The following is a 24826-nucleotide window of genomic DNA, read 5'->3' on the forward strand; positions in this document are numbered from 1 at the left end:
TCCCCTAGAAGTTCATTCCACACACAAACCATCCTCTGTGTAAAACATTTGCCCCTTATTCTTTTTAAATCTCTCTCCTCTCACCTTAAATATATGCCTTCTAGTCTTGAGTTCCCCCTTCCTAGGGAAAAGACACCTACCATTACCCTATATATTCACCCCTCATGATTTTTAAAAACCTCTATAAGTCCTTTGGTCCAAAATCACCAGAAGTCTATTTATCATAGATGAAGACAACTGTAGCTTAGTCACGGATTATTTAATTAAATTTCAAGTTGTGCTGGAGGCAGCTTACACATTGAGCTCATCCATGACAGTCACATTGAGTACCATCTGTTTGATGCACCTGAAGAAATCATTTCTTACAACGGGCCCAGTGTCTCAGGGCCATGTGTGTCAAAATGGGGTTATGAACCAAATCTCCCTGAACAAATGGTTCACACTGTTAGATCACTTATCTTGTTAATGATAACATAACAAGATTTTCATGACACCATGATACACCTCAGACTTGCCATTTTCAAGTGAGAACGACATTGCTAAGCTACCATCCATGCCAATTCTCTAAGATTCAGAACGCACTCCTCAACAAAGAAGAATGAAGATAGAGTGCATGACCGGAAAGAAAGTGTGGCACTACCTCAACAATGCATAGGACATGAGTTCAGACTTAACTCCCATGTCCACATTGGCAACTTGGTTACCCACAGAGACTTCCAAAGTGTGCAGTGAGACCAGGTCTTATTAAGTCATGATTTGGAGATGCTGGTGTTGGAGTGGGCTGTAAAAAGTTAAAAATCACACAATACCAGGTTATAGTCCAACAGGTTTATTTGGAAGCACTAGCTTTCAGAGCGACGCTCCTTCATCAGGTGGTTGACCACCTGATGAAGGAGCAGTGCTTTGAAAGCTAGTGCTTTCTAATAGTGCTATTGGACTATAACCTGGTATTGTGTAAGTTTTAACTTTATCAAGTCATACCACTTAACTGAGCAATGCTGAGGAGCAACAGAAGACAGCTAAGGAAAGTGTGAAATATTCTACCTGAGCACAGCAATCTCAAAAGAGCACAGAAGGGTGCTAACAGGACTATGGAGCATCAAGTCAATAATCAATGCACTAATAATACATCCACATACCCAGAATAGATAAGGTTGAAATCTATATTTTCAAAGGTTATACCATAACAGGATCTGGAAGAGCTGTTAAAAGCCTGAAACAATAAATGGACACTTAGACTTCTGGACTTGTAAATCCTTACATTTGAATAACCAATTTTGCTATAACCCAATATTTAAATGTTTTGACTCATAACATGTGTTACCACCTTTGGGGTGATATCCCTTTAGGAGATCAACTTGCAAACGATTGAAGCAAATAGATGATGTCACATGACTACAGCTCTGTACTGCAACAATCAAGGCACAGGCCTTATCTGGAGATTACTCTGGGCTGTATATGTCACAGTAGATGTCAATAAAGTCACCAGAGATCTTCACATAAATGGAATTTAAAAATATGAACAATATTATTGAACCTTACTTTTTTCTCCTTTTCCAGTTCTTTTCCTTTCCTTTTCTTCCCCCTCTTTCTTCTTTGATCAATCCTTTCCTTAATGTCCCATATAACCGATGCCTTCCTCTTTTTATCAGTCCTCTTTGTTTTTGTTCCTAATATCCCTTCCTCGCTTCCCTGTTTTAACTATTTCCTTTTGTGCACCACATTCCTTTCCCTCCCCCTTTTCCTTTATCATTTTTCATTTTGTTCCCTGCAGCACTTTCCCTCCCTTCCATCTTCTTCCTGATCCGTTCTCTCCTTTACAGGATCCCTTTTCTCTTCCTCTTTTTTTTGACAGTATGAATTGGAAATGATCCCTCGGTGGTCAGGAAACAGGAATTCAGACTATTCTCACATTTTGAACCTGTACCTGGTGATACTCCATGGGACATTCACTCCCTGAGAGGTTCCCACCTAACTGACAGGGAGACGGGTTCCCTGTTTAATTCGGACAGGCAGGCAGACTTTCAAAGTTGGAGGGGGAATCAGAGACCTTCTAGCTTGGGAGCAGCAGCAGTTTGCAATGCACTTAGTCAAGTCCCAACAGAACACTTCAATGGAAAGCTGCCTCAGTACCCTTTCACAAATATTTAATTAGTAAACAATTACAAGAACTAGGCTACTACTATCCTTGTGAAGGAAATCCTTTCCAGGATTACCTTTAACTGTATCTGCACCAAGATGGTTTCTGGGTCTGATTGGGTGTTCTGCCTATGCCCAGTCTTCCTGTAAATTTCCGCTTATAGGTAGTTATTTCAGGAAACCAGAGGCTTAATTAAAGATTCCAGTTGACCTCCTTAAATTGCTGTTATGATTACCTGCCTCACAGGGGCTGGTGCCATGAAATGCATTGGAAAACTGGCATGCTACTCTTATTTGTGAATCCTATCTATTGTATGTGTTATGATGCCAACCATTATCAGCTTGTGGTAGGGCTATTTTGCTGGCACCTCCCTCTTTCTTTGGCTCCTGAAATAGTCAGTATTTTGCCCATCCCATGACATCATGAGATTGGTGGAGCTTAGTGTAGTCTCAAACATTTCATGACCTTATACAACACTGTTCAGCCCCATTCCTGAACCAAGATCAGAGAACTGATCAAACACAGAAATTGCCAGAGAAACTCAACAGATCAATTTGCCATCAGTCGTCAGTTCAGTTTGTCAATGATTTTTTTTTGTGTGATGCACTTTATTGAAATTGTAAAGGAACTATTTTCTGAAGATATTTTTTGAGATCTCTGTCCTGGCATTACTTTGTCTACCCAACTTCGAGAATGCATTACTGATTAGATAATAACCTATTGTACTTCTCTGAAGAAAACAAAGCAAAAGGAAGCTGTTGCAGGCAAAAATCCAATTTTTAACTAGGCTACAAATGCTATAGGAAGGATAGAAAGGGGAGCAAGACAGGAGGGGGAGTGACGTTTTTGATAAGGATAGCATTACAGCTGTACTGAGGGAGGATATTCCTTGGAATATCCAAAGAAGTTATTCGGATGGAAGTGAGAAATAAGAAAGGGATGGTCACCTTATTGGGATTGTATAATAGGCCCCCTAATAGTCAGTGGGAAATTGTGAAACAAATATGTTAGGATTTCAGTTATCTATAAGAATAATAGGGTGATTATGGTAGGGGATTTTAACTTTCTAAATATGGACTGGGACTGCCATAGTGTAAAGGGTTTAGATGGAGAGGAATTTGTCAAGTGTGTACAAGAACATTTTCTGATTCAGTATGTGGATGTACCCACTAGAGAAGGTGCAAAACTTGACCTACTCTTGGGAAATAAGGCAGGGCAGGTGACTGAGGCATCAGTGGGGGAAGACTTTGGGGCCAGTGACCATAATTTTATTAGTTTTAAAATAGTGATGAAAAATGATAGACCGGATCTAAAAGTTGAAGTTCTAAATTGGAGGCAGACCAATTTTGACAGTATTAGGCAAGAACTTTCAAAAGCTGATTGGGGGCAGGTGTTGACAGGTAAAGGGGCGAATGGAAAGTGAGAAGGCTTCAGAAATGAGATAACATGAGTACCAAGACAGTATATTCCTGTTAGGGTGAAAGGAAAGGCTGGTAGGTGTAGGAAAAGCTGGATGACTACAGAAATTGAGGTTTTGGTTAAGAAAAAGAAAGAAGCTTCTGTCAGGTATAGACAGGAGATATTGAATGAATCCTTAGAAGAGTATAAAGGCAGTAGGAGTATACTTAAGAGAGAATTCAGGTGGGCAAAAAGGGGATATGAGATAGCTTTGGCAAATAGGGTTAAAGAGAATCCAAAGGGATTTTATAAGTACCTTAAGCATAAAAAGATAACCAAGGAGAAAATAACACCATACCCTCCACTCTGATCTCCAGCATCTGCAATCCTCACTTTCTCCTAGAGAACAGGGCCCCTCAAAGATCAGCAAGGTAGCCTATGTGTGGAGCTGCAGGAGATGGAGGAGATACTAAACCAGCATTTTGCATCAGTGTTTACTTGGAAAAGGATGTGGAAGATACAGAATGTGGGGAAAATGATGTTGACATCTAAAAAAAAATCCATATTACAAAGGAGAAGATGCTGAACATCTTGAAATGATAAAAGTGGATAAATCCCCAGGACGTTATCAGGTGTACCCTATAACTCTGTGGAAAGCTCAGGAAGTGATTGCTGGGATATTTGTATCATAGATAATCACAGGTGAGGTGTTGGAAGACTGGATTTTGGCTAACATGGTAAGATAAAGCCAGGGAACTATAGACCAGTAAGCCTGACATCAGTGGTGGGCAAGTGTTGGAGGGAATCTTCCCACTATTCCTGACCCACTCCAATTTGCTATCGGACCAACAGATTCACATCAGCTACCATATCTTGCCCTTCGCTCCTCCCTAGAGCATCTTGATAACAAGAACAACTATGTAAGAATCCTACTCATTGACTAGAGTTCAGCCTTCAACACTATTATCCCCTTGAGACTAATTACTAAACTTAGTGATTTCGGACTAAGCCCCACTCTCTGCAACTGGATGCTCAGTTTACTGACCCAGAGGTCACAATCAGAGAAGATTGGGGACAATATTTCATCCTCACTAACACTCAACGCTGGAGCCCCTCAGGGGTGCATATTCAGCCCCCGACAGTACTCACTGTATATCCATGACTGCGTCGCCAAATACCAGACTAATGCCATTTACAAGTTCACTGATGACACCACCATAGTCAGTCGAATCTCAGATGGTGATGAAACAGACTACAGACGGGAGTTAGAAGACTTGGAAAAATGGTACACTGAGAACAACCTAGCTCTCAATGCTGGCAAAACCAAGGAATTCATTATTGACTTTCAGCACAATGTTACTCATGCCCCCCTACACATTAACAGCACAGAGGTGGAACAAATGGAAAGTGTCAAGCTCCTGGGAGTGGTCATTCACAACAAGCTTTCTTGGACTCTTCATGTGGACACATTGGTTACAAAGGCACAACAATGTCTCTTCTTCCTCAAGCAGCTGAGGAAATTTGGCATGAGGGCAAATATCCCTGCCAACTTTTATAGGCCATCGAGAGCATTCTGTCTGGATGTATCACTACCTGGTTTGGCACTCAACTGTACCACTCAAGATCAAAGACAGTTACAGAGAGTGGTGAACTCGGCCTGGACAATCACAAAGGCTAACCTCCCATCTATAGAATCCATCTACCAGGCCCATTGTCAAATAAAGGCCGCCAGCATTCTCAAAGATCCATCCCACCCTGGCAATGTTTTTCCACAATCTCTACCATCGGGGAGAAGGTACAGACGCCTGAACACATGCACTAGCCAGTTCTGAAACAGTTTCTAACCTACTGTTAGAATACTGAATGGACTCACAAGCTCTCAACATTCGCCCGTACCGGTGTTTTTGTTTTCGCCGCTGTTTACCTATTATTTACTTATCTATGCTACTTAACTCTGTGATCTGCCTGTATTGCTCGCAAGACAAAGCTTTTCACTGTGCCTCGTACACGTGACAACAAATTCAAATCAATTTACATGTATTTGGAAAGACAAGGACGGATTAGGGATAGTCAGCATGGCTTTGTGTGTGGGAAATCATGTCTCATGAACTTTACTGAGTTTTTGAAGAAGTAACAAGGAGAATTGATGAGGGCAGAGTGGTGGGCCTGATCTAAATGGACTTCAGTAAGGCATTCGACAAGATTCCTCATGGTAAACTGGTTAACAAGGTTAGATCACATGGAATACAGGGAACTAGCCATTTGGATAAAGAACTGTCTCGGAGGTAGAAGACAGAAGGTGGTGGTAGAGGCTTGCTTTTCAGACTCGAGGCCTGTGAACAGGGGTGTGCCACAAGGATTGGTGCTGGGTCCACTGCTTTCTGTCATTTATGTAAATGATTTGGATGTGAACATAGGAGGTACAGGTAGAAGTTTGCAAATGACACCAAAATTGGAGGTGTAGTGGACAGTGAAGAAGGTTACCTCCGAGTACCACAGGATCTTGATTAGATGGGCTGAGAAGTGGCAAATGGAACTTGATTTAGATAAATATGAGGTGCTGCATTTTGGGAAAGCAAATCAGAACAGGACTTATACACTTAATGGTAAAGTCCTGGGGAATGTTGCTGAACAAAAAGACCTTGGAGTGCAGGTTCATATTTCCTTGAAAGCAGAGTTGCAGGTAGATAGGATAGTGAAGAAGGCATTTGGTATGCTTTCCTTTATTGGTTAGAGCATTGAGTATAAGAGTTGGCAGGTCATGTTATGGCTGTACAGGACATTGTTTAGGCCACTTTTGGAATATTACATGCAATTCTGGTCTTTGTGTGAAACTTGAAAGGGTTCAGAAAAGATTTACAAGGATTATTACCAGGGTTGGAAGGTTTGAGCTATAGGGAGAGGCTGAATAGGCTGGGGCTGTTTTCCTTGGAGCATCGGAGGCTGAGGGGTGACCTTATTGAGGTTTAGAAAATCATGAGGGGCATGGATAGGGTAAACAGACAAGGTCATTTCCCTGGGGTAGAGGGGATAGGTTGAGGTTGAGAGGGGAAAGATATAAAAGGGACGTAAGTGGGAACTTTTTCACACAAACGGTGGTGAGATGTATGGAATGAGCTGCCGGAGGAAGTGGTGGAGGCTGGTACAATTGCAGCATTTAAAAGGGGTCTGGATGGATAAATGAATAGGAAGGGTTTAGAGGGTTGTGCACCAAGTGCCAGCAAACGGGACTAGATTAGGTGGGATATCTGGTTGGCATGGACAAGTTGGACCAAAGGGTCTGTTTCCATGCTGTACCAACTCTATGACTCTGTGACTCTAAGTACTGAGAGGCTTTATAAACAAATTCCTTCAGCATAATGCTGGGTCAGCACTGTAGCAACAGTATATTATTAGGCACAAAACTTAGAACTGCGCAAATTAAAGAGGTGTATACATCCTTTAATTCAGATCTCCTTCAATTTTCTAAGTTCCTGATGCTGCTGGAACATTAGCTTTTGAAAAAAAAATTTACTTCCACCTTTCCCCCACTGACCCTACAATATATATGACAGGTGACTAGATGGTGTCAAATTTAGTCTTGCTGTTTGAACGTAAATCTGGTGATGCAGCTCCAATGTAAAATCTGTCTGAGTTTCATTTCCAATGAACGCAATAACATTTAGCTCACTGATGTCAATCTGACAGTCAGGGCACATTGAAAATCCACACCTATATTCTTAATAATAGTGTGAATGCCATGTTGAGTTATATTCTGGTCAGGTTCCATTTGGCAGAAAGAATGTAATCTTCAGTCCAGCTGATGTCCAGAATTCATCAGACATCACTCCAAACACCTATTCTTCACAATTTGCCTCAATGCACTAGAATGTAATCAATCTTAGACAAACAATTCAGAGATTAGTTGGCAAACAGTGAAAAGAAATTCAATAAATGTGTCAGTGTATGATTTGGAAGCAGAGAGATATCAGATTGACACAACAAAGCCACTCATTCACTAATGCTGCGCAGGTAAAAGGACCCACACATGTGCCCAATTTACATGTCATTCTGATCCTACAATGTCTCTTAATGCCTTCTGAAATGGCTAAGAAATCTATCCTTTTATTTAAAAAAATAACTTTTTTCATTGTCTTATCTCTTACTAATTAATACAAATGATAAGAGGACAGAGATTAAACACAGTTTTAATGACATGCTACTTTCAGAACAGAATCATATGACATTACATCAATTCGTTAATGGCATGCATATTAGCATAAGCATTTATTTAAATGATTATATTTGACACACTAAGAAACGTGCAATCACAACAGTTCTTATTGATGATTCGGAGATGCCGGTGTTGGACTGGGGTGTACAAAGTTAAAAATCACAACACCAGGTTATAGTCCAACAGGTTTAATTGGAAGCACACTAGCTTTCATTCAAGTAGAACTCTGAGCTCAAAAACTGCATGAGTTTATGTAAAACCCTGTTATCTCACTTTTTAGATTATAATTAATCTAAACATCAGGTCATAGACAGAGAACACAGGGGGCTAACACCTTCAACATATTGTCTAGCTATCACCATTGTTAACAGCTAACCCAAGAATGCAACTTTAAAAAAAAGGGTTTTGTGATTTACACATGAAAGAAGTGAAACTATCACTGTATTCTAACAGCTGAAAGACTTAATAATCAATTCTTCAATGTATAATTTCAGTTACATCACACTGCAAATTTTTGCTATAAATTCTGTGTTACAATCGAGCCCTCCACAATCACCTGATGAAAGACCGTCGCTCCAAAAGCTAGTGTGCTTCCAATTAAACCTGTTGGACTATAACCTGGTGTTGTGTGATTTTTAACTTTGTTCTTATTGATAAAAGTGATTAATTAGTTTTGAAGTGAAATTGCCATTGTTACACACAAAAAGAAATCAGGAGCTGGAACCAGCAACTGAAATGAATAAACAGCCAGTTATTCCATTTCTGGTACTATTGTTTGAGGACAGAATATTAGCCAGAATGGTACTACTCTACTTGTTTTAAAGGTTTTTTTTTAAATATCAAGCTCAGCTTGCGTGTAAAATTTATTGTAACTTTAAAAGAGCAACCCTAACAACATGGTTTTACCTAAGTGATGCCGTGGGATGTCAGATAATAGTGAAGCTGGAACGAATGGTCCTTGTTGACTCAAAGCTAAGCTTGTGACTAACAAGGCCAAATTGACACTTATGAGAATCAGTGACAATAACAAGTTTGCTGGTAAAACTTTGAGCATTCACACGAAAACATGCACCAAACTTGCACATAATAGGCTTAGTGGAATCTAATTAAAGATGGCAACAAGCCCAAGAGAAAGCTTTCTTTAGCAACTCAATAATCGAAATGTCAATTATTCTTAATGGTACTCTGTGGTGAAGTATACATGGCATTAATAATATGTTGTAACTCAACAATGACAGAATTCTAACAAATACAAAAGCTTCCCCAGATTTTCTGGGGGGTTATGTAAATAGAAAGTGCTCACTTTTTCAAATTCATTACAACCTCTATGCATTCAATGGGTACAGCATGTCAAGGCCAAATTATAAGATAAAAAAGATGCAGTAGAATTTTAGCAGGATTTCTTATATAACTTCAGAAGAAAATCCATAGAAACAGTGTTAATAATCATTTACATTGTTGGTCACAGGTCTGATATTCTGCTGCAGTTATACCGCGAGATAGAGAGAACTGCTGAAGAAATTTCAGATCGACGTTTTTAAGTCCAAGAGAAAGTCACTTGACTCAACTCTTACCCTCTTTTAACATGCCATTGTCCCATTTTTGAAATTAATCCAAGCATTTCCTGAAGCCATTACTGCTGACAACTCAAATCCTGTCTCTGAGAAACGACCAGCTGGGTTTGAATTCATGTAATGGCTTTCATGTCCTTAGGATATGTCAAAGTAAATGCTTTTTGATGACATTTACCTACCTAACCAATCGGGGGTGTTGCCAATGGCCTTAGGGGGAGATATGGCATAGTGCAGTTGGGGGTGTTGTTGACCTTAGGGAGGAGTCTGTCCCAATAGACGAGATTACATTCCAATACATCCCAATAACTGACAATCAGTCGGTGGAGCAGGTTGGGAGGTCTCATGGAGGTGAGTGCTAGTGGTTTGTTGCCAGGCAGGTTGGGTAGGATCGAGGTCCTTAAGGTGGGGTAGATTGGAGGCCTCGAGGTGGGGAGGCTCAGTGACATCAAGGTGAGGAGGGTCGGGAGTCTTGAGGAGAGGAGGGTCAGGGCTCGAGGTGGGGATGGTAGGAAGTCTTGAGCTGAGGAGGGTCGGCAGTCTCAAGGTGGGGATGGGAGGGAGCCTCGAGATGGGGAGGGTCAGGAGTCTCGAGGTAGGAATGGTAAGGAGTCTCGAGGTGGGGATGGGAGGGAGCCTCGAAATGGGGATGGTAGGGAGTCCCCAGGTGAGGATGGTAGGGAGCCTCGAGGTGGGGAGGTCATCAGTCTCGAGGTGGGAATGGTTGGGAGTCTTGAGGTAGGGAGGGTCGGGAATCTCGCGGTCAGGAAATGCATTGGACCCAAGGCTGGTAATGCACAGATGAGGAGAAGGTTGGGGCAGAAGTAGACTGAGGCTTCATGGTGTTGTGGAGAGGGCACAGTTGGAGACCTGTTGATGGGGCGAGAGGAATGTCAGAGACCTGGTACTGTGGTTGGCTGGGTGGAGGATTCTGGTGTCAAAACCCAATGGTTTCTTAAGCACCTTTATCCAGAAGGCAGGAGTGAAGGGACTTAGGTCTTCAATCCATCACATTCGCATCTCAATTAAATTGCTGCAATTCCCATTGCTCACGTCATCCAATTGCAGTAAATCATCTCGATGATATCTGACCAATGCTGTGCAGAACAGCATCATTTGACATTTGGCCTAGTGAGCCTGGGACTAACTTTGACTTCAGTCTTCCCATGTGAAGCTGTTGAAACATGTTGGTCATTCCATCATTTGCCAATATATTCAGTTGCGTGTTCCCCTGATGAGTTCTGATTTCATTTTTCAATCATCAGTCTAGTTCTGCACCATATGTGGGCAATGAAAAACACACTAAATGTTGCCTTCCACTCCCCACACTGAAAAGCAATATCCCACAGTAAATAAAGTGTTCCCCTTAAACGTATAACTATGACTGAATTGGACACTTCCATCAAGTCAATCAAAGTGGGTCCAGAAGCCTGAGAGAAGGTTACAAGCTTTAGGATATGTTGAATTCTACATCACCCAAAATCATGGTGCTTCCATGTCATTTTGAACAACTATTTAACAAACTTGTTACCATCTTAGTACAGGAGGCGAAAGGTGCTGGGAATGGCCAGCCAGAGGAGTGCTAAGAGGCTGATTGTAATGAAAACATAAAGTCCAGGCTGGGCAGGTGTTGTAGGGCAGCATTGAATTTTCAGTAGCATTCAGTTCAAGGTGAGAATAGCTGAAGTTTGGGAGCAGGATATCCAAACTCATCCTCACAATGTTTGTGCATGGCCCACTGGTGAATGAGAGAATAAATGATAAGGAACATGAACCCTCTCCCAAATAAAACAGACGCTTATGAGTTGAAGGAAAAGGCAATGCTATAGTTAACAATTACAATCCATAGCAAGAAGACCAGACCAACCTTCTCCTCTAAGATGGGCTCACAGTGGGAGTAATTGATTCTAGAGGCCCATGTTCCATTTTCGGTACATTCTCTGTACACACTTCCTGTAAAAGCAAAAAAAAATCATACGATCAGGTCTGTGACAAGAAACAGTGGAAATAAAAGTGAAAAGTTTTTATTTTGTATTCATTCAGGGGTGTGCCGCTGGCATTTATTGTCAATCCCTAGTTGCCCTGGAGAAAGTAATAGTGAGCTGTCTCCTTGAACCATTGCAGTCCATGTGCATTCATTATTTTGATAAACAAAAGGTTTTTTTAAATCTTAAACTTTTTGAAGTTTAGTCACTTTTATAGTTAGAAAACAACAGCAAACTCGTACGAAGGAAGTTCCCACAAACGGCAAATAAAAAATTTAAAATGAGCAGACCATCTGTCTTAGATGCTATTTACGGGATAAATGTTTTTTAGAACAGCAGGGTGAAAGCCCCATTGACATCTTCAAAATAGTGCCATGTGGTGGCATGTAGTCCAATTATAGTGACTAGAGAGGCCTTTCAGTATTTCATCTGGAAGATAACATCTTCAATATTGCAACACTCCTTTATACCACTTCTTTCCATAAAACAAATCAAAGAAAGTTTGAGAGTGGCAAATAACTCTCTATAATCAACCCATTTCACATTGGCACCCAAATAAAACTTCTATTTTCCTTCCACCCTTTACAACTGTTGACTTTCATTCTTTCCTTAGATCTCCCAGAGTGAGTGAATTATTTGCTTTGTAAGTATCTAATATGAGACAGTAAAAGAAAATCCTATTTCTTAATTTTTCTAAAAGGCAATGTAGAAATCTTGAGCTGAGCTTCTTTTTCATGCCAGTGCTTCATTTTTTGAGAATGCATGCTAATCAAGATCAAACAGCGTCTGTATCTTGCAATAGACTGCCCTGCTAATCATTGCACTTGTCAGCAGATGTGAAGGTATTTCATGCTTTGAGACTATTTCAAATCCTACTGCTGCTGAGAAATATTTGAAGGGCTGACTCCATATGAGGGTTAAAAAGCCACAGCTCTTTAACCCTCATATGGTTAAATGTTTAGGATCAGCGTGTTATTGCCTGGAAGATTTCCATAAGTTCCACTTTATAGCAATATGACAAAAAAAAATTGCTAACGGGATAATTTACAACTTCACTGGGGTCTAATCTGACAAGGTGGTTATCTGTTTGTTACAGAATCCGCTTAATTTTAGTTCAATGTGGAATGAACATGAGTTAGGTTCTATCACTGTCCAACTGCCCCTCACTTCAAAGTTCAGTCAAGTTTTTCACCTTCCATTATCATCTGGCATTTCCCTCTGAACATCAGAATAGAATAGTGTACTCAACTATGCGGTTGATTACATGTATACCATTAAGGCTCACATCAGGCAAGTTGTCATTTAGATGGCACGCTACCACGTTGGGGCTTTGGACCCAGCAAACCAATTGGGCAGGGGGAGGGAGAGAAAAAAAACCACTCCCACAGAAAGAAGAACGTGTCACAGCATTTCTTTAAACTCAATCTCTCAGTGAAAGTACAAAATATGGTAATAGATCATTAGAGCATTTCGCAATGCATCAAACATAATGGCTGTAGGCAATATCTGTCAAAGTGCATAACCTGAACAGCTCTAGAAGGTTCCACTTCACTGGCCCATATGCAATTAAGTACAATTTTCTATTGAACAAGACTTTCAGTCATCCATAATGTCAAATAAGCTTTGCTGAATGTGTGTCAAAGTTAAATCTAAATTCTATTTTGTCCTTGTCTGGTGATAGACAGCCAGTCTCTTTCGTTGGAGGTAGAACAAGTGTCCACTGGAGAATAAGGTAATTTAGAGTGAGTGATTGCAAATAAAGGGGTTCAATTGTCAGTATCTTCAGACATTAAAAACTGTGAATATGCTGTGGTATTGTGGTATCTGGACCCAGCTGACCTGCTGTCTAAAACTCCAGCAACAGAGACTGACAGCAGGGATACAAAAGTGTTCAATGCCGGATACTTATTGCTCAGGCTCACAATGCTTAAAACAGCCACTCTAGATGTAGCAATCGCTGCCTAGTGTCCTGAGAATTATTCTTATGCATGAGTCAGTGCTTCTGATGAGAATGGATAAATGACCTACAAAGAAACGCTTGCTTTCATTTATTTTTTAATCTAATGCACTGAACAGGAAATGGATGGGATTGGACCTGTTGGCCATATTACACTCAACTCAACTTTATGTTTTATCAAAATCCTGCCCTAATGCACAACAATGCAATGGAAGGAGAGAAGGAAAGCAAGTAGTGGAAGAAATTTAGCAAGATGTTTATGTAGTGTTTTCCATGATTTCAAGGTGCTACAAGCAATTAAGTATTCTTGAAGTGTAATCACTGTTGTTGAATAGTGGTCGATTTGCAAACAGCAAACTCATACAAACAGCAACGCAATAATGACCAAAAAGAAAATCTGTTTTCAATAACATTAAATGAGTGATAAACCTCGAGGCAAAGGCAATTTGGATAACTCCCTCAATGATCTTCAAAATAATGCCATGGATTCTTGTTCATCCACTCAGGAGAAAGTGAGGACTGCAGATGGTGGAGATCAAAGTCAAGAGTGTGGTGCTGGAAAAGCACAGCAGGTCAGGCAGCATCCAAGGTGCAGGAGAATCAACATTTCGGGCATCACAATTCCTGGCAAAGGGCTTATGCCCGAGACGTCAATTCTCCTGTTCCTCAGATGCTGTCTGACTTGCTGTGCTTTTTCAGCACCACATTCGCCCACTCAGGGCTTTGGATAACATTTCATCCAGGAAATGGTATTTCCAGTGGGAATCATGTACTCAATTCTTCACTGCCATCAATTTCTTCACTTGGTTGTGACCCCAAGGCCTGGTGTTGGATTTGACCTCACAACATTGGGCCTCAGAGGCCATCACGCAGCCAAGCGAGGACTCTGGCAGACAGAAAAGTGTACAATGCCTTATCATTAACTCATGTTTGAATGTTATTTGGGGAAAATCATATAGTCATTGTCTGCACAGCAAGATCCTAAAAATTCAGACAAAAGAAATGTTATGGGGCAGGATAGGTAATTATTGAGTTGGATTTGGCAAGATACAGTGAGAAAAATTATCAGGCCTCATGGCAACAAACTCTTCAAAAGCTCAGCGCAACTCGGTCTTACCAAAAAAATGCAAGATTTATCTCAAAGTCTTTTCAATAGTGTTCATTTGGGAATGAATGCAGCCCAGGAGATTGGGAAAATTCCCTACTTTCCTCCAATGTTATCCTAGTTTGTTGTGTATCTACCGCACATGTAGATAAGACCCAGGTTTAATATATCATCAAAATACTACCAGTGATTTATAATCAGAAACAAAAACAGAAGCTGCTGGAAAAGCTCATCAGGTCTGGCAGCATTTGTGCAGAGAAATCAGAGTTCATGTTTCGGGTCTGGTGACGCTTCCTCAGAACGGGTCTCAGTGTTTTACAATGTTGCACTCCTCCAGTAGTACAATCTAATTGTTTTAGAATTGGAGTATTAATCCAAACTATGTACTTAAGTCTTAAACCAAAATATACAGATACAAAGAGAAGTAGACTATAGCCCTAATCATGTTCCCGCTGCAGTTAGTAAGTGTAACCTTTTGCTCTACACGCCCTCCATCTGTACTAATGTTAAATTCTTCCAGAAAAAAACTTGGATCAATTTCAAGAGCAACACTAGCAAATTTCTCTTTGGCTACTTAAGGCAATCATTTTTAATGCTTCCAGAGGTTTTGCTGCCACTGTCTAACCTTTATGTTAACTCTTTGCATGCAGAAAATATGGTAACTCTCAATCTTGACTTTCCTTTTAATATGTCCAAACTCATGTTCCCTTTTCTTAACTTAGTAATACAATCTAAAATACTACTTCAGACTTTTATATATTTTTCTCTTAACTATTTTGTATATCACTATAAGGTCACTTCTGAGATGTAGGGGAAAATGAGGACTGCAGATGCTGGAGAGCAGAGTTGAGAGTGTAGTGTTGGAAAAGCACAGCAGGTAAGGCAGCATCCGAGGAGCAGAAGACTCGATGTTTTGGGCATAAGCCCTTCATCACTTCTGAGATGTATCTTTTAAAATGTTTTTTTTCTACCTATTTTTTACAACTAAGCCCTCAAAAAACTAAGGATCAGCCACTTGTGTAAAATTCAATTGTATTTTGGAAATTTGACTCCATGGGCAGCACGGTAGCACAGTGGTTAGCACTGCTGCCTCACAGCACCAGAGACCTGGGTTCAATTCCCGCCTCAGGTGACGCTCTGTGTGGAGTTTGCACATTGTCTGCGTGGGTTTCCTCCGGGTGCTCCGGTTTCCTCCCACAATCTAAAAATGTGCAGGTTAGGTGAATTGGCCATGCTAAATTGCCTGTAGTGTTAGGTGAAGGGGTAAATGTGGGGGAATGGGTCTGAGTGGATTGTGCTTCAGTGGGTCGGTGTGGACCTGTTGGGCAGAAGGGTCTGTTTCCACACTAAATAATCTAATCTTTACGGATCTGTTCTTAGAAGTGTAAAATTTGTTAGAATCCTTAAGCTGACGAAGGAGCTCGTTCTTCATAAGAAAAGGACAAAGTGGTCCTTTCTCAAATAGTCATGTTTACTTTCAGTTTCCCAAAGATGCTTTGACTAAATGACATTCTTCAGCGTTCTGCTCTGATGAAGAGTTACCAGACTCAGAATGTTGGTTCTGCTTTCTGCCCATAGATGCTGCCAGACCTGCTGAGTTTCACCAGAAATGTTTGTTTTTGTTCAGATCTCCAGCATCTGCAGTTCCTATTTTATTCTTCAGTGTGGGTCAAGGTAGGAAGAAATGAAGTTCACAAAACTTGTCCTGATTCAGGGCTTCACTGGACTAGAGAGATTATCAAGGAATCTTGGACATGCTCTTCAAAATACCCATTTCATTCATTTTAATAATCAGAAAATTGTGTGATCTCAGTTGTGAGTCCTTGTATGCAAAGCTCCACATCAAAACTGAAGAATCAGAAAACAGATCCTGCGTGTTGACAGGCTGACTGACCTTGGATGACAATACACACAAGAGCATATATATATATACACACACATACACACACAAAAATACACTTTGTTTCTCTAAACAAAATTGAAATAATAATAATTTATTGCTAAAGACATCCCAATTTCAAATAGTTAAAAGCATTTGGAGAGCTTCTCTGTCAAATCACTAGCCATGAAGTGACAGAATTCATTGGCAAGGTGTTAGCCTAGATACCATCAGCAGATATTGAATGACTAGCTTAGCTCCATTCCTTTCATCTATTTGAGAGTTATACCTGAAACTTACAGATCAAATAGGTCAGGCTTAGCTGGCTTTTTTTTCAGTCAGGATTATGTCAGCTTCTGTCAGTTTGTAACACTGTCACCTTACTTAAAACTTTCTGACTGGGGAAATCCATTACTTCCGTAGGATAAAAGCCACAAGGGAAACAGACAAAAATAGTTAAATGCAGATGAGGTATATCCTAAATAGTATCTCATCAAACAATTGAAAAGGCCACACTGCAGAATTTGAGGATACAATGCAGACTGGCCCTCCAATGCAGCACTGAAGGAACAGTGTATTGCCAAAGACACAGGTCGTTAGATGAGGCATCAGTTTCTCCCTGTGCAGTTGAATGTCCAAAATTCATTCAGAACAATGGAGAAAAGATGGAACATTCTGATCAGTAGTTTTCCCTCATTGGATCTCATTATTTTAGGCAGTAAAATGGCATGGTAGCCACTAGAGTTACATATGCAATCACTCCCACATGTGCTGAGTTTTCTAATGCAATTTGGTTTCTTTCATAATCCACATTACAGGTCCCAGGTGAGGTCATTACAATATATTAAAATAAGGACCACTGGATGCAGCCTTGGATTTCTGCTGACGGTATACAAAAGGAGTTAGAATAGATTCTGAAACACTGGGTATAGTGATGGCCAGGTTAGCTGAGAAATGCAAAAAGTAGCTTTTGAGTTTGAGGTGTGTGGAAAAACTAATTATTATTTACAGCAACCGGGAATAACTTTCAGAGCAAATCTTGTTGGCATTCTGCCCAGGTGTAGTCTCCTCAGCATAACATTGAAATGCCAAAAAGGATTACAAGCTGAAGTGCTGCATGAGAACTTGAACTCAGAAATTCCTGATTGGAAGATAGGTCCTAGAGTAACTCATTCACACTTTTCCATCCTTCTGTTAGATCATGGCTGGTCTATGCTTCAACTCCATTCACTCTCCTTTTCTCCTGGTGCTTGATCGTGCTTGATCTGTGTCTGAGGTTCCAAGATGAACAGGAAGTATTGACAGTTTGTCCTGATTTTGATCTTAGTAAACTTGTACTAATTGTACTAACTGACTTAACAGAGAAATTTTGGATAATAATTCAGGAAAATGCACATTGGGAGATTGGGCGTAGAGGCACACTGTGCTCCTGCAATAACTTGTCTTTACACAGAGACAATAGACAATAGGTGCAGGAGTAGGCCATTCTGCCCTTCGAGCCTGTACGACCATTCAATATGATCATGGCTGATCATCCTTAATCAGTATCCTGTTCCTGTCTTATCTCCATAACCCTTGATTCCACTATCCTTGAGAGCTCTAGCCAACTCTTTCTTAAATGAATCCGGAGACTGAACCTCCACTGCCCTCTGGGGCAGAGCATTCCACACAGCCAACCCTCTCTGGGTGAGGAAGTTTCTCATCTCTGTCCTAAATGGTCTACCCTGTATTTTTAAGCTGTGTCCTCTGGTTCGGCACTCACCCATCAGCGGAAACATGTTTCCTGCCTCCAGAGTGTCCAATCCTTTAATAATCTTATATGTCTCAATCAGATCCCCTCTCAGTCTTCTAAACTCACGGGTATACAAGCCCAGTCGCTCCAGTCTATCAGCGTAAGGTAGTCCCGCCATTCCAGGAATTGACCTCGTGAACCAACGCTGCACTCCCTCAATAGCCAGAATGTCTTTCCTCAAATTTGGAGACCAGAACTGCACACAATATTACAGGTGTGGTCTCACCAGGGCCCTATACAGCTGCAGAATAACCTCTTCTATACTCAATCCCTCTTGTTATGAAGGCCAGCATGCTATTAGCCTTCTTCACTACCTGCTGTACCTGCATGCTTACCTTCATTGACTGATGTACAAGAACACCCAGATCTCTTTGTACTGCCTCTCTACCTAAATTGATTCCATTTAGGTGGCAATCTGCCTTCCTGTTCTTGCCACCAAAGTGGATAACCATACATTTATCCACATTAAACTGCATCTGCCATGCATCTGATCACTCACCTAACCTGTCCAGGTCACCCTGTAATCTCCTAACATCCTCCTCACATTTCACCCTGCCACCCAGCTTAGTATCATCAACAAATTCGCTAATGTTATTACTAATACCATCTTCTATATCATCAATATATATTGTAAAAAGCTGCGGTCCCAGCACTGATCCCTGCGGTACCCCACTGGTCACTGCCTGCCATTCCGAAATGGAGCCGTTTATCACTAATCTTTGTTTCCTGTCAACCAACCAACTTTCAATCCAAGTTAGTACTTTGCCCCCAATACCATGTGCCCTAATTTTGCTCACTAACCTCCTATGTGGGACTTTATCAAAAGCTTTCTGAAAGTCCAGGTATACTACATCGACTGGATCTCCCTCGTCCATCTTCAGAGTTACATCCTCAAACAATTCCAGAAGATGAGACAAGGATGATTTCCCCTTCATAAATCCATGCTGACTCTGAGCTATCCTGTTACTACTATCCAGATGTGTCATAATTTCATCCTTTATAATATACTCCAGCATCTTTCCCACCACTGAAGTCAGACTAACTGGTCTATAATTTCCTGCTTTCTCTCTCCCACCTTTCTTTAAAAGTGGTACAACATTAGCCACCCTCCAATCCGCAGGAACTGATCCCTAATCTATCGAACTCTGGAAAATAATCACCAACGCATCCACGATTTCTCTAGCCACCTCCTTCAGTACCCTGGGATATAGACCATCAGGCCCCGGGGACTTATCAATCTTCAGATCTAACAGTCTCTCCAACACCAATTCCTGGCAAATATAAATTCCCTTCAGTTCAGGTCCTTCAGCCACTGTTCCCTCAGGGAGATTGCTTGTGTCTTCCCCAGTGAACACAGATCTGAAGTACCAATTCAATTCTTCTGCCATTTCTTTGTTCCCCGTAAATATATTCCCCCGTTTCTGTCTTCAAGGGCCCAATTTTAGTCTTAACCATTTTTTTTGCCTTTCACATACCTAAAAAAGCTTTTACTATCCTCCTTTATATTTTTGGCCAGTTTACCTTCGTACCTCATTTTTCTCTGTGTATTTCCTTCTTAGTAATCCTCTTTAAAAGCTTCCCAGTCCTATGTTTCTTAACTTCCCTCGTCAGCCATGGTCACCCATGCCTCCTCCTAGGATCTTTCTTCCTTTTTGGAATGAAATGATCCTGCATCTTCTGCATTATACACAGAAATATCTGCCATTGTTCCTCCACTGTCATCCCTGCTAAGGTATTGCACCATTGAACTTTGGCCAGCTCCTCCCTCATAGCTCCATAGTTCCCTTTACTCAACAGAAATATTGTCACTTCCGATTGTACCCTCTCCCTCTCGAATTGCAGATTGAAGCTTATTGTATTATGGTTACTACTTCCCAATGGCTCCTTTACTTCAAGGTCCCTGATCAATTCTGGTTCGTTGCACAATACCAGATCCAGAATTGTCTTCTCCCTGATAGGCTCCAGCACCAGCTGTTCTAAGAATCCATCTCGGACGCAGTCCACAAAGTCTCTTTCTTGAGATCCAATACCATCCTGATTCTCCCAGTCTACCTGCATGTTGAAATCCCCCATAACAACTGTAGTAACATCTTTGCGACAGGCCAATTTCAGCTCCTGATTCAAATTACATCCAAAATCCAGACTACTTTGGGGGCCTGTAGATAACTCCCAAGAGGGTCTTTATACCCTTAGAATTTCTCAGCTCTATCCATACTGACTCTACATCCCCTGATTCTAGGTCCCCCACGCAAGGGACTGAATATCATCCCTTACCAACATGGCCACCCCACCCCCTCTGCCCAGTCAGTCTGTCCTTACGATAGCACGTGTAGCCTTGAATATTCATTTCCCAGGCCTTGTCCACTTGAAGCCACGTCTCAGTTATCCCCACAATATCATATCTGCCAATTTCCAAAAGAGCCTCAAGCTCCTCCATCTTATTTCTAATGCTTCATGCATTCATATATAGACATTAGATGGGAAATCAAAAATATTGCAGAGAGACACTCATTTATTGAAGATGGGGTACATTCTTGGGAGAGACTTTCACTTTGAATCTAATCCAGATGCAGTGATGTGATACTGGGTTACTGGAAGAATTCTATTCTCAACCTTCAGCTAAATGAAAATAAATACAAAATAAAGAAAATTTGAGTGTAATAGCTAGCAAAGAATAAACATAGGTTGCAATATTCATCACTGTACTGTAGCTTAATCTGAAAGATCTATGTAGGTCCATGACAACCATTTAGATCCCAATTAATCTTTGAATGCTTGGATGATTCCGTCCTTCAATGTTTTTCTCTTTTCAATTCCTGTCACTAGTCACAATTTTTTTTATTCCCAGCACAAAAAAAGTCACTTCTATCCCTGCCTTCTTTCTAAATTTGGAGATTTGATATTACATGTGTCAGGTTTGGGTTACAAAAAGACAAACAGCTGCATGGAATGGATCAATCCTCCAGCTGGTGGAACTGTTAACAACAGGATGCAGTGTAAATGCAAGGTGCGGTCTTATGATATTGACAATACATTTTATGGTGAGCTGTGGTGTTCACCAAGTCACGCACGAGCAACTATTGCTTACCATTACCACCTAGCAAAGTTGTATTAACAATGTTCAACTTGGGAACACCTACATTCAGGAAGCTTAATAGTGTCTTTAAAGTTGAGATGGCTCCGAGCTGTATGACTTGAGATGGAACCTCAAAACCAAATGTACTCAATTGCATTCTCAATATTTTAAAAAACTGAACCAGGAGTTTCCACATTATGCCAAAGTTAATGATTGCTGAATAATGACTCATAAATCAAACTTGAAGCAATGGAGCTCCTACTAGTGGAGTGTCATCTTTCATCACTTGACTCTTATGATCTTGTGTTCTTTTGGCTCCGCTAACCCTAGAAGCCAAAGTCATACAGGACGACTGGGAAAACAGAGGGAAGTAGTTCTGAAACATTGCAAATTTGGTTACCTGATTTAACTCCAGTGACACTGCTATTCATACTGAGAAGACACTAAGTCATGATTCTGCCAACCTGCACCTCTTCACTTTGGAATTGGAAGAATGGGATTTTTTTCCTCATATTGGGGGCACCTATTGGACAAAGAGAAATGATGCTGGATTTTATGGGCCCTGTTGAGATGACTATAAAGGCTTATTGCTTACCCATCAGAACACGACTTTACCAATGGCAAGGCAGGTGCCCGGTATGCCATCCAGCTTTGGACCAATTGAGACCCTTAATTAGTCACTGGATGGTCACTTATAAGACTCATCCTTCTGTCACTGGAATTTAATCAGATATGTTCCCCAAATGTCCAGCCTTGCAACATCAGTTGTATAGGTTTGTAGTGGGTAAGGGGGCAGAGGTTGCCTTTTTAATGTGACCACCAGAACCATTAGATGGTCTTCCATTTTACCCTCTACCAGTTCACCACCATGACCCCCATGCACCCTGGACTCCTACTTCTGCCATGACCCCAAACCTGGACCATATAGCCCCTGACTAACCCTTTCCCTCCTTCTCTCCTCCCCAACTTACCGTTCACTCTGGCTCAAATGCACCTGGTGATTGGAGACTGGTTGCATTCCCAGTAGTAGCTCAGTCGTGCTCCTTAGACCTGAGAGTAGCCTGCCGTTTGATCAAAATTTTGCTTGAATATCTACTTATGAGATCCTATGTCAAGCTTTGTCAGATTATATTTTCACAGAGGACACTGGACACTTTGATCTGTCAAATGTCCTGTAAGTTGCTGTTATTGTCGTAGACAGACCAACATCTATTTCTGACTGAAATGTTATTTGCTACTGAGTTATAAATGAGGTTTGTAATTAAAAAAGAATGAAGTAGATTTCATACTGATTGACAGGTACAGATTGGTTTCACATTTCAAATTGAGTTGTATTGAATTCGGTTGGATGTTTAAATGAAACCAACTGAATCTTACTGTCCCGTGAGGAAGCATTAACGCTTCTGTCAAAAAAAACTCAATTCAGACTCAATCTCAATCTTTCTGCAGCTTAGACTCATTTACCTTGACCAGTAATTCCGAGAAATATAGGAGTGAAACATGATCATGCAGGAAATTGGACGAAACAAATGTAGTCTATCAGACTGACAGAGTCAATGACACAGTCTGAAAAATCCAGTATAACATTTACTTCCTTAATCCTCAATCAATGTTACTGCAATCTGTTCTGCTTCCTTATGACTTTGTCAACACTGTCATCTTCCATTGTCTCACTGCAATTGATCATACACAGTAACACACTCCACTTCAAGTTACTGGATCTAGGCAGTTTTCATTCCTTACATCGGAACTGAAATCTTTGTCACTTTTTAAAAAAAGTTTATGATTACACCAAACACATTATTAGGTTTCAGTTACATTACAGTCGTTCATACTACAGTAATGTCTCCCTGAATGTTTGTTTTCCCTGTGTGAACATTCACCACCACCATTACCACAGCCTTTGATCCAGAACCATAGAAATTGAAAGTTAAACATACACTGTGTTCTGGAATAACCTTTACTGAGTTGGTGAACATATGACACGATGACAAGACTTGAATATTTTCTGAGCAAGGTCATACGTGGCTCTACTACCTTCCTTAACATCAGTGAAATTTGTCATTTAAGTATTGGCTATTAAGAGATGTGAACCTGTCCTCACCAAGTACAAGAAGGTACTGTTTAAATGTATTACACTTGCAGAATGTAAGAACTGTAACATATATTTCTAAATGAATTGATCACGTTAATTGTAACATGCTGTTTTCTGAAACAAAACTGTATTTGCAGTTTAACGTTTTGAGTTTGATTGACTCTCCTTCATTAGTCAAACACAATATTTACTGTTTCTCTCTCCACAGATGTGGACAAACCTGCTGAGTTTCTACAGCATTCTCTCATTTTGTTCAGATATTCAGCATCTGCAGTATTTTGATTTTATTACCAGCTGTTTCCTACTGTTCAGAACAGTAAAACTCGAGGATATGGTCTGAACTGTTCCTCCATGAAATGTGGGTTGTGGACTCAGAAAGGACAGAGCTGGGACCTCAGCAGGAGTGCAGAAGGAAGTGCTCATTAGAGGCTTCCTCCAGGAGCCCGGTCCAACTAAGGATAGTGTGTGTGTGGGATCCAAAGCAGGAGTGCCAACCACTGCTCCTAACATCTCTTCAAGTGCCTTTTATAATCTCTATTCAAACTTAGTGCCAGCTCATGCAACCCATAATTCTCACTACCCTTTTTTCTTTACAATTACCATGCCAATTCCCCCAGTGTCCTCCATGGGCAGATTTCATGACCCATAAAAGTACCTTTTGTTGAATTCACTTTTCAAAAAAAAAACAAAATCCATCCTTATTACCCAGAAGTAAAACTTAGCAGAACTAGCGAATGATATATACTGTTCCAAATGGCTTGCATACTTCCAAATGGAGCACTGGATGATACATATTTTACACATATTTATGAACACCTTTTCAATTTTTCAACTTTTAACAATATCAAGCGATACCTTATATCTCCCAAAAGGCTACGTGACCTCTCTCAAAGGTGCTTTGGAACATACCCAAAAAGAGTACCTATTGTACAAGGTTATAATTCTGAAAGATTTAATGTTAGAGTTTATATTAAACTCCACTTAATCTGCCAACGCAATACCTGGACAGGGAAAATACAGAACAGATTAGGATCTTTTAGAGTGAAGACCAATATCCTTGGCTCCTCATCAGCTTCGTAGCCAAGTGTAACTTCCGAATGTAACCTGTACATGATTAATATTATGCAATAAACTTCAGCTGTTTAAAACAAGGGTATCTTTGTTAAGACACAATTTTCCTCTCAGTTTCCTCTGCTGTAAATCTAGTATAACTTTAGGCCTAGTCAAGGAAAGAGCACGGTGGCAGCAAACAAGTCAATGACAAGCTGGTACTGGTGGGCATCACAACAGTCCAGCAATTTCTGTTCTTTTCCCTAGCAGGCCTAAAGTGCATAATATGCATTGGAAATCTTACTAGTAAAGATCAGATCAGACTAAGACAATTACACTTTAATATGTGCAACTACATCTGGGAACTGCAGATTTGCACATTAGAATTCACCTAACCCTGTTGAAAACAATACTATCATGTTCGAGAGCAGGACTCCTGGATTTGGGTATCCACCACCATTTTTGTATCATTGGAGAGATCTCTGCCTTGACTAAAATTCAATTATCAATCTCTATATCTAAGGCATTGCTTTCAACTTCAATTAACCATCCACAGTTGGCTTTT

At 40.6% G+C, this 24826-nt stretch overlaps 1 protein-coding gene across 2 annotated transcripts in view; it reads right to left on the bottom strand.

Annotated features, from left to right (window-relative positions):
• LOC122548922 (corticotropin-releasing hormone receptor 2-like) overlaps window positions 1–24826 on the bottom strand; it is a 203352-nt gene that overhangs the window by 84153 nt on the left and 94373 nt on the right. For both annotated transcript variants that reach the window (XM_043687903.2, XM_043687904.2), the window contains one exon: window positions 11190–11275. In XM_043687903.2, coding sequence (XP_043543838.1) covers window positions 11190–11275 — 86 coding nt within the window. The remainder of the gene's footprint in view (window positions 1–11189; window positions 11276–24826) is intronic.

Source organism: Chiloscyllium plagiosum, unplaced genomic scaffold (assembly GCF_037043375.1).
Source record: "Chiloscyllium plagiosum isolate Xiang-an unplaced genomic scaffold, Cpla_swu_hap1 HiC_scaffold_4, whole genome shotgun sequence".
NCBI classification, from domain to species: Eukaryota; Metazoa; Chordata; class Chondrichthyes; order Orectolobiformes; family Hemiscylliidae; genus Chiloscyllium; species Chiloscyllium plagiosum.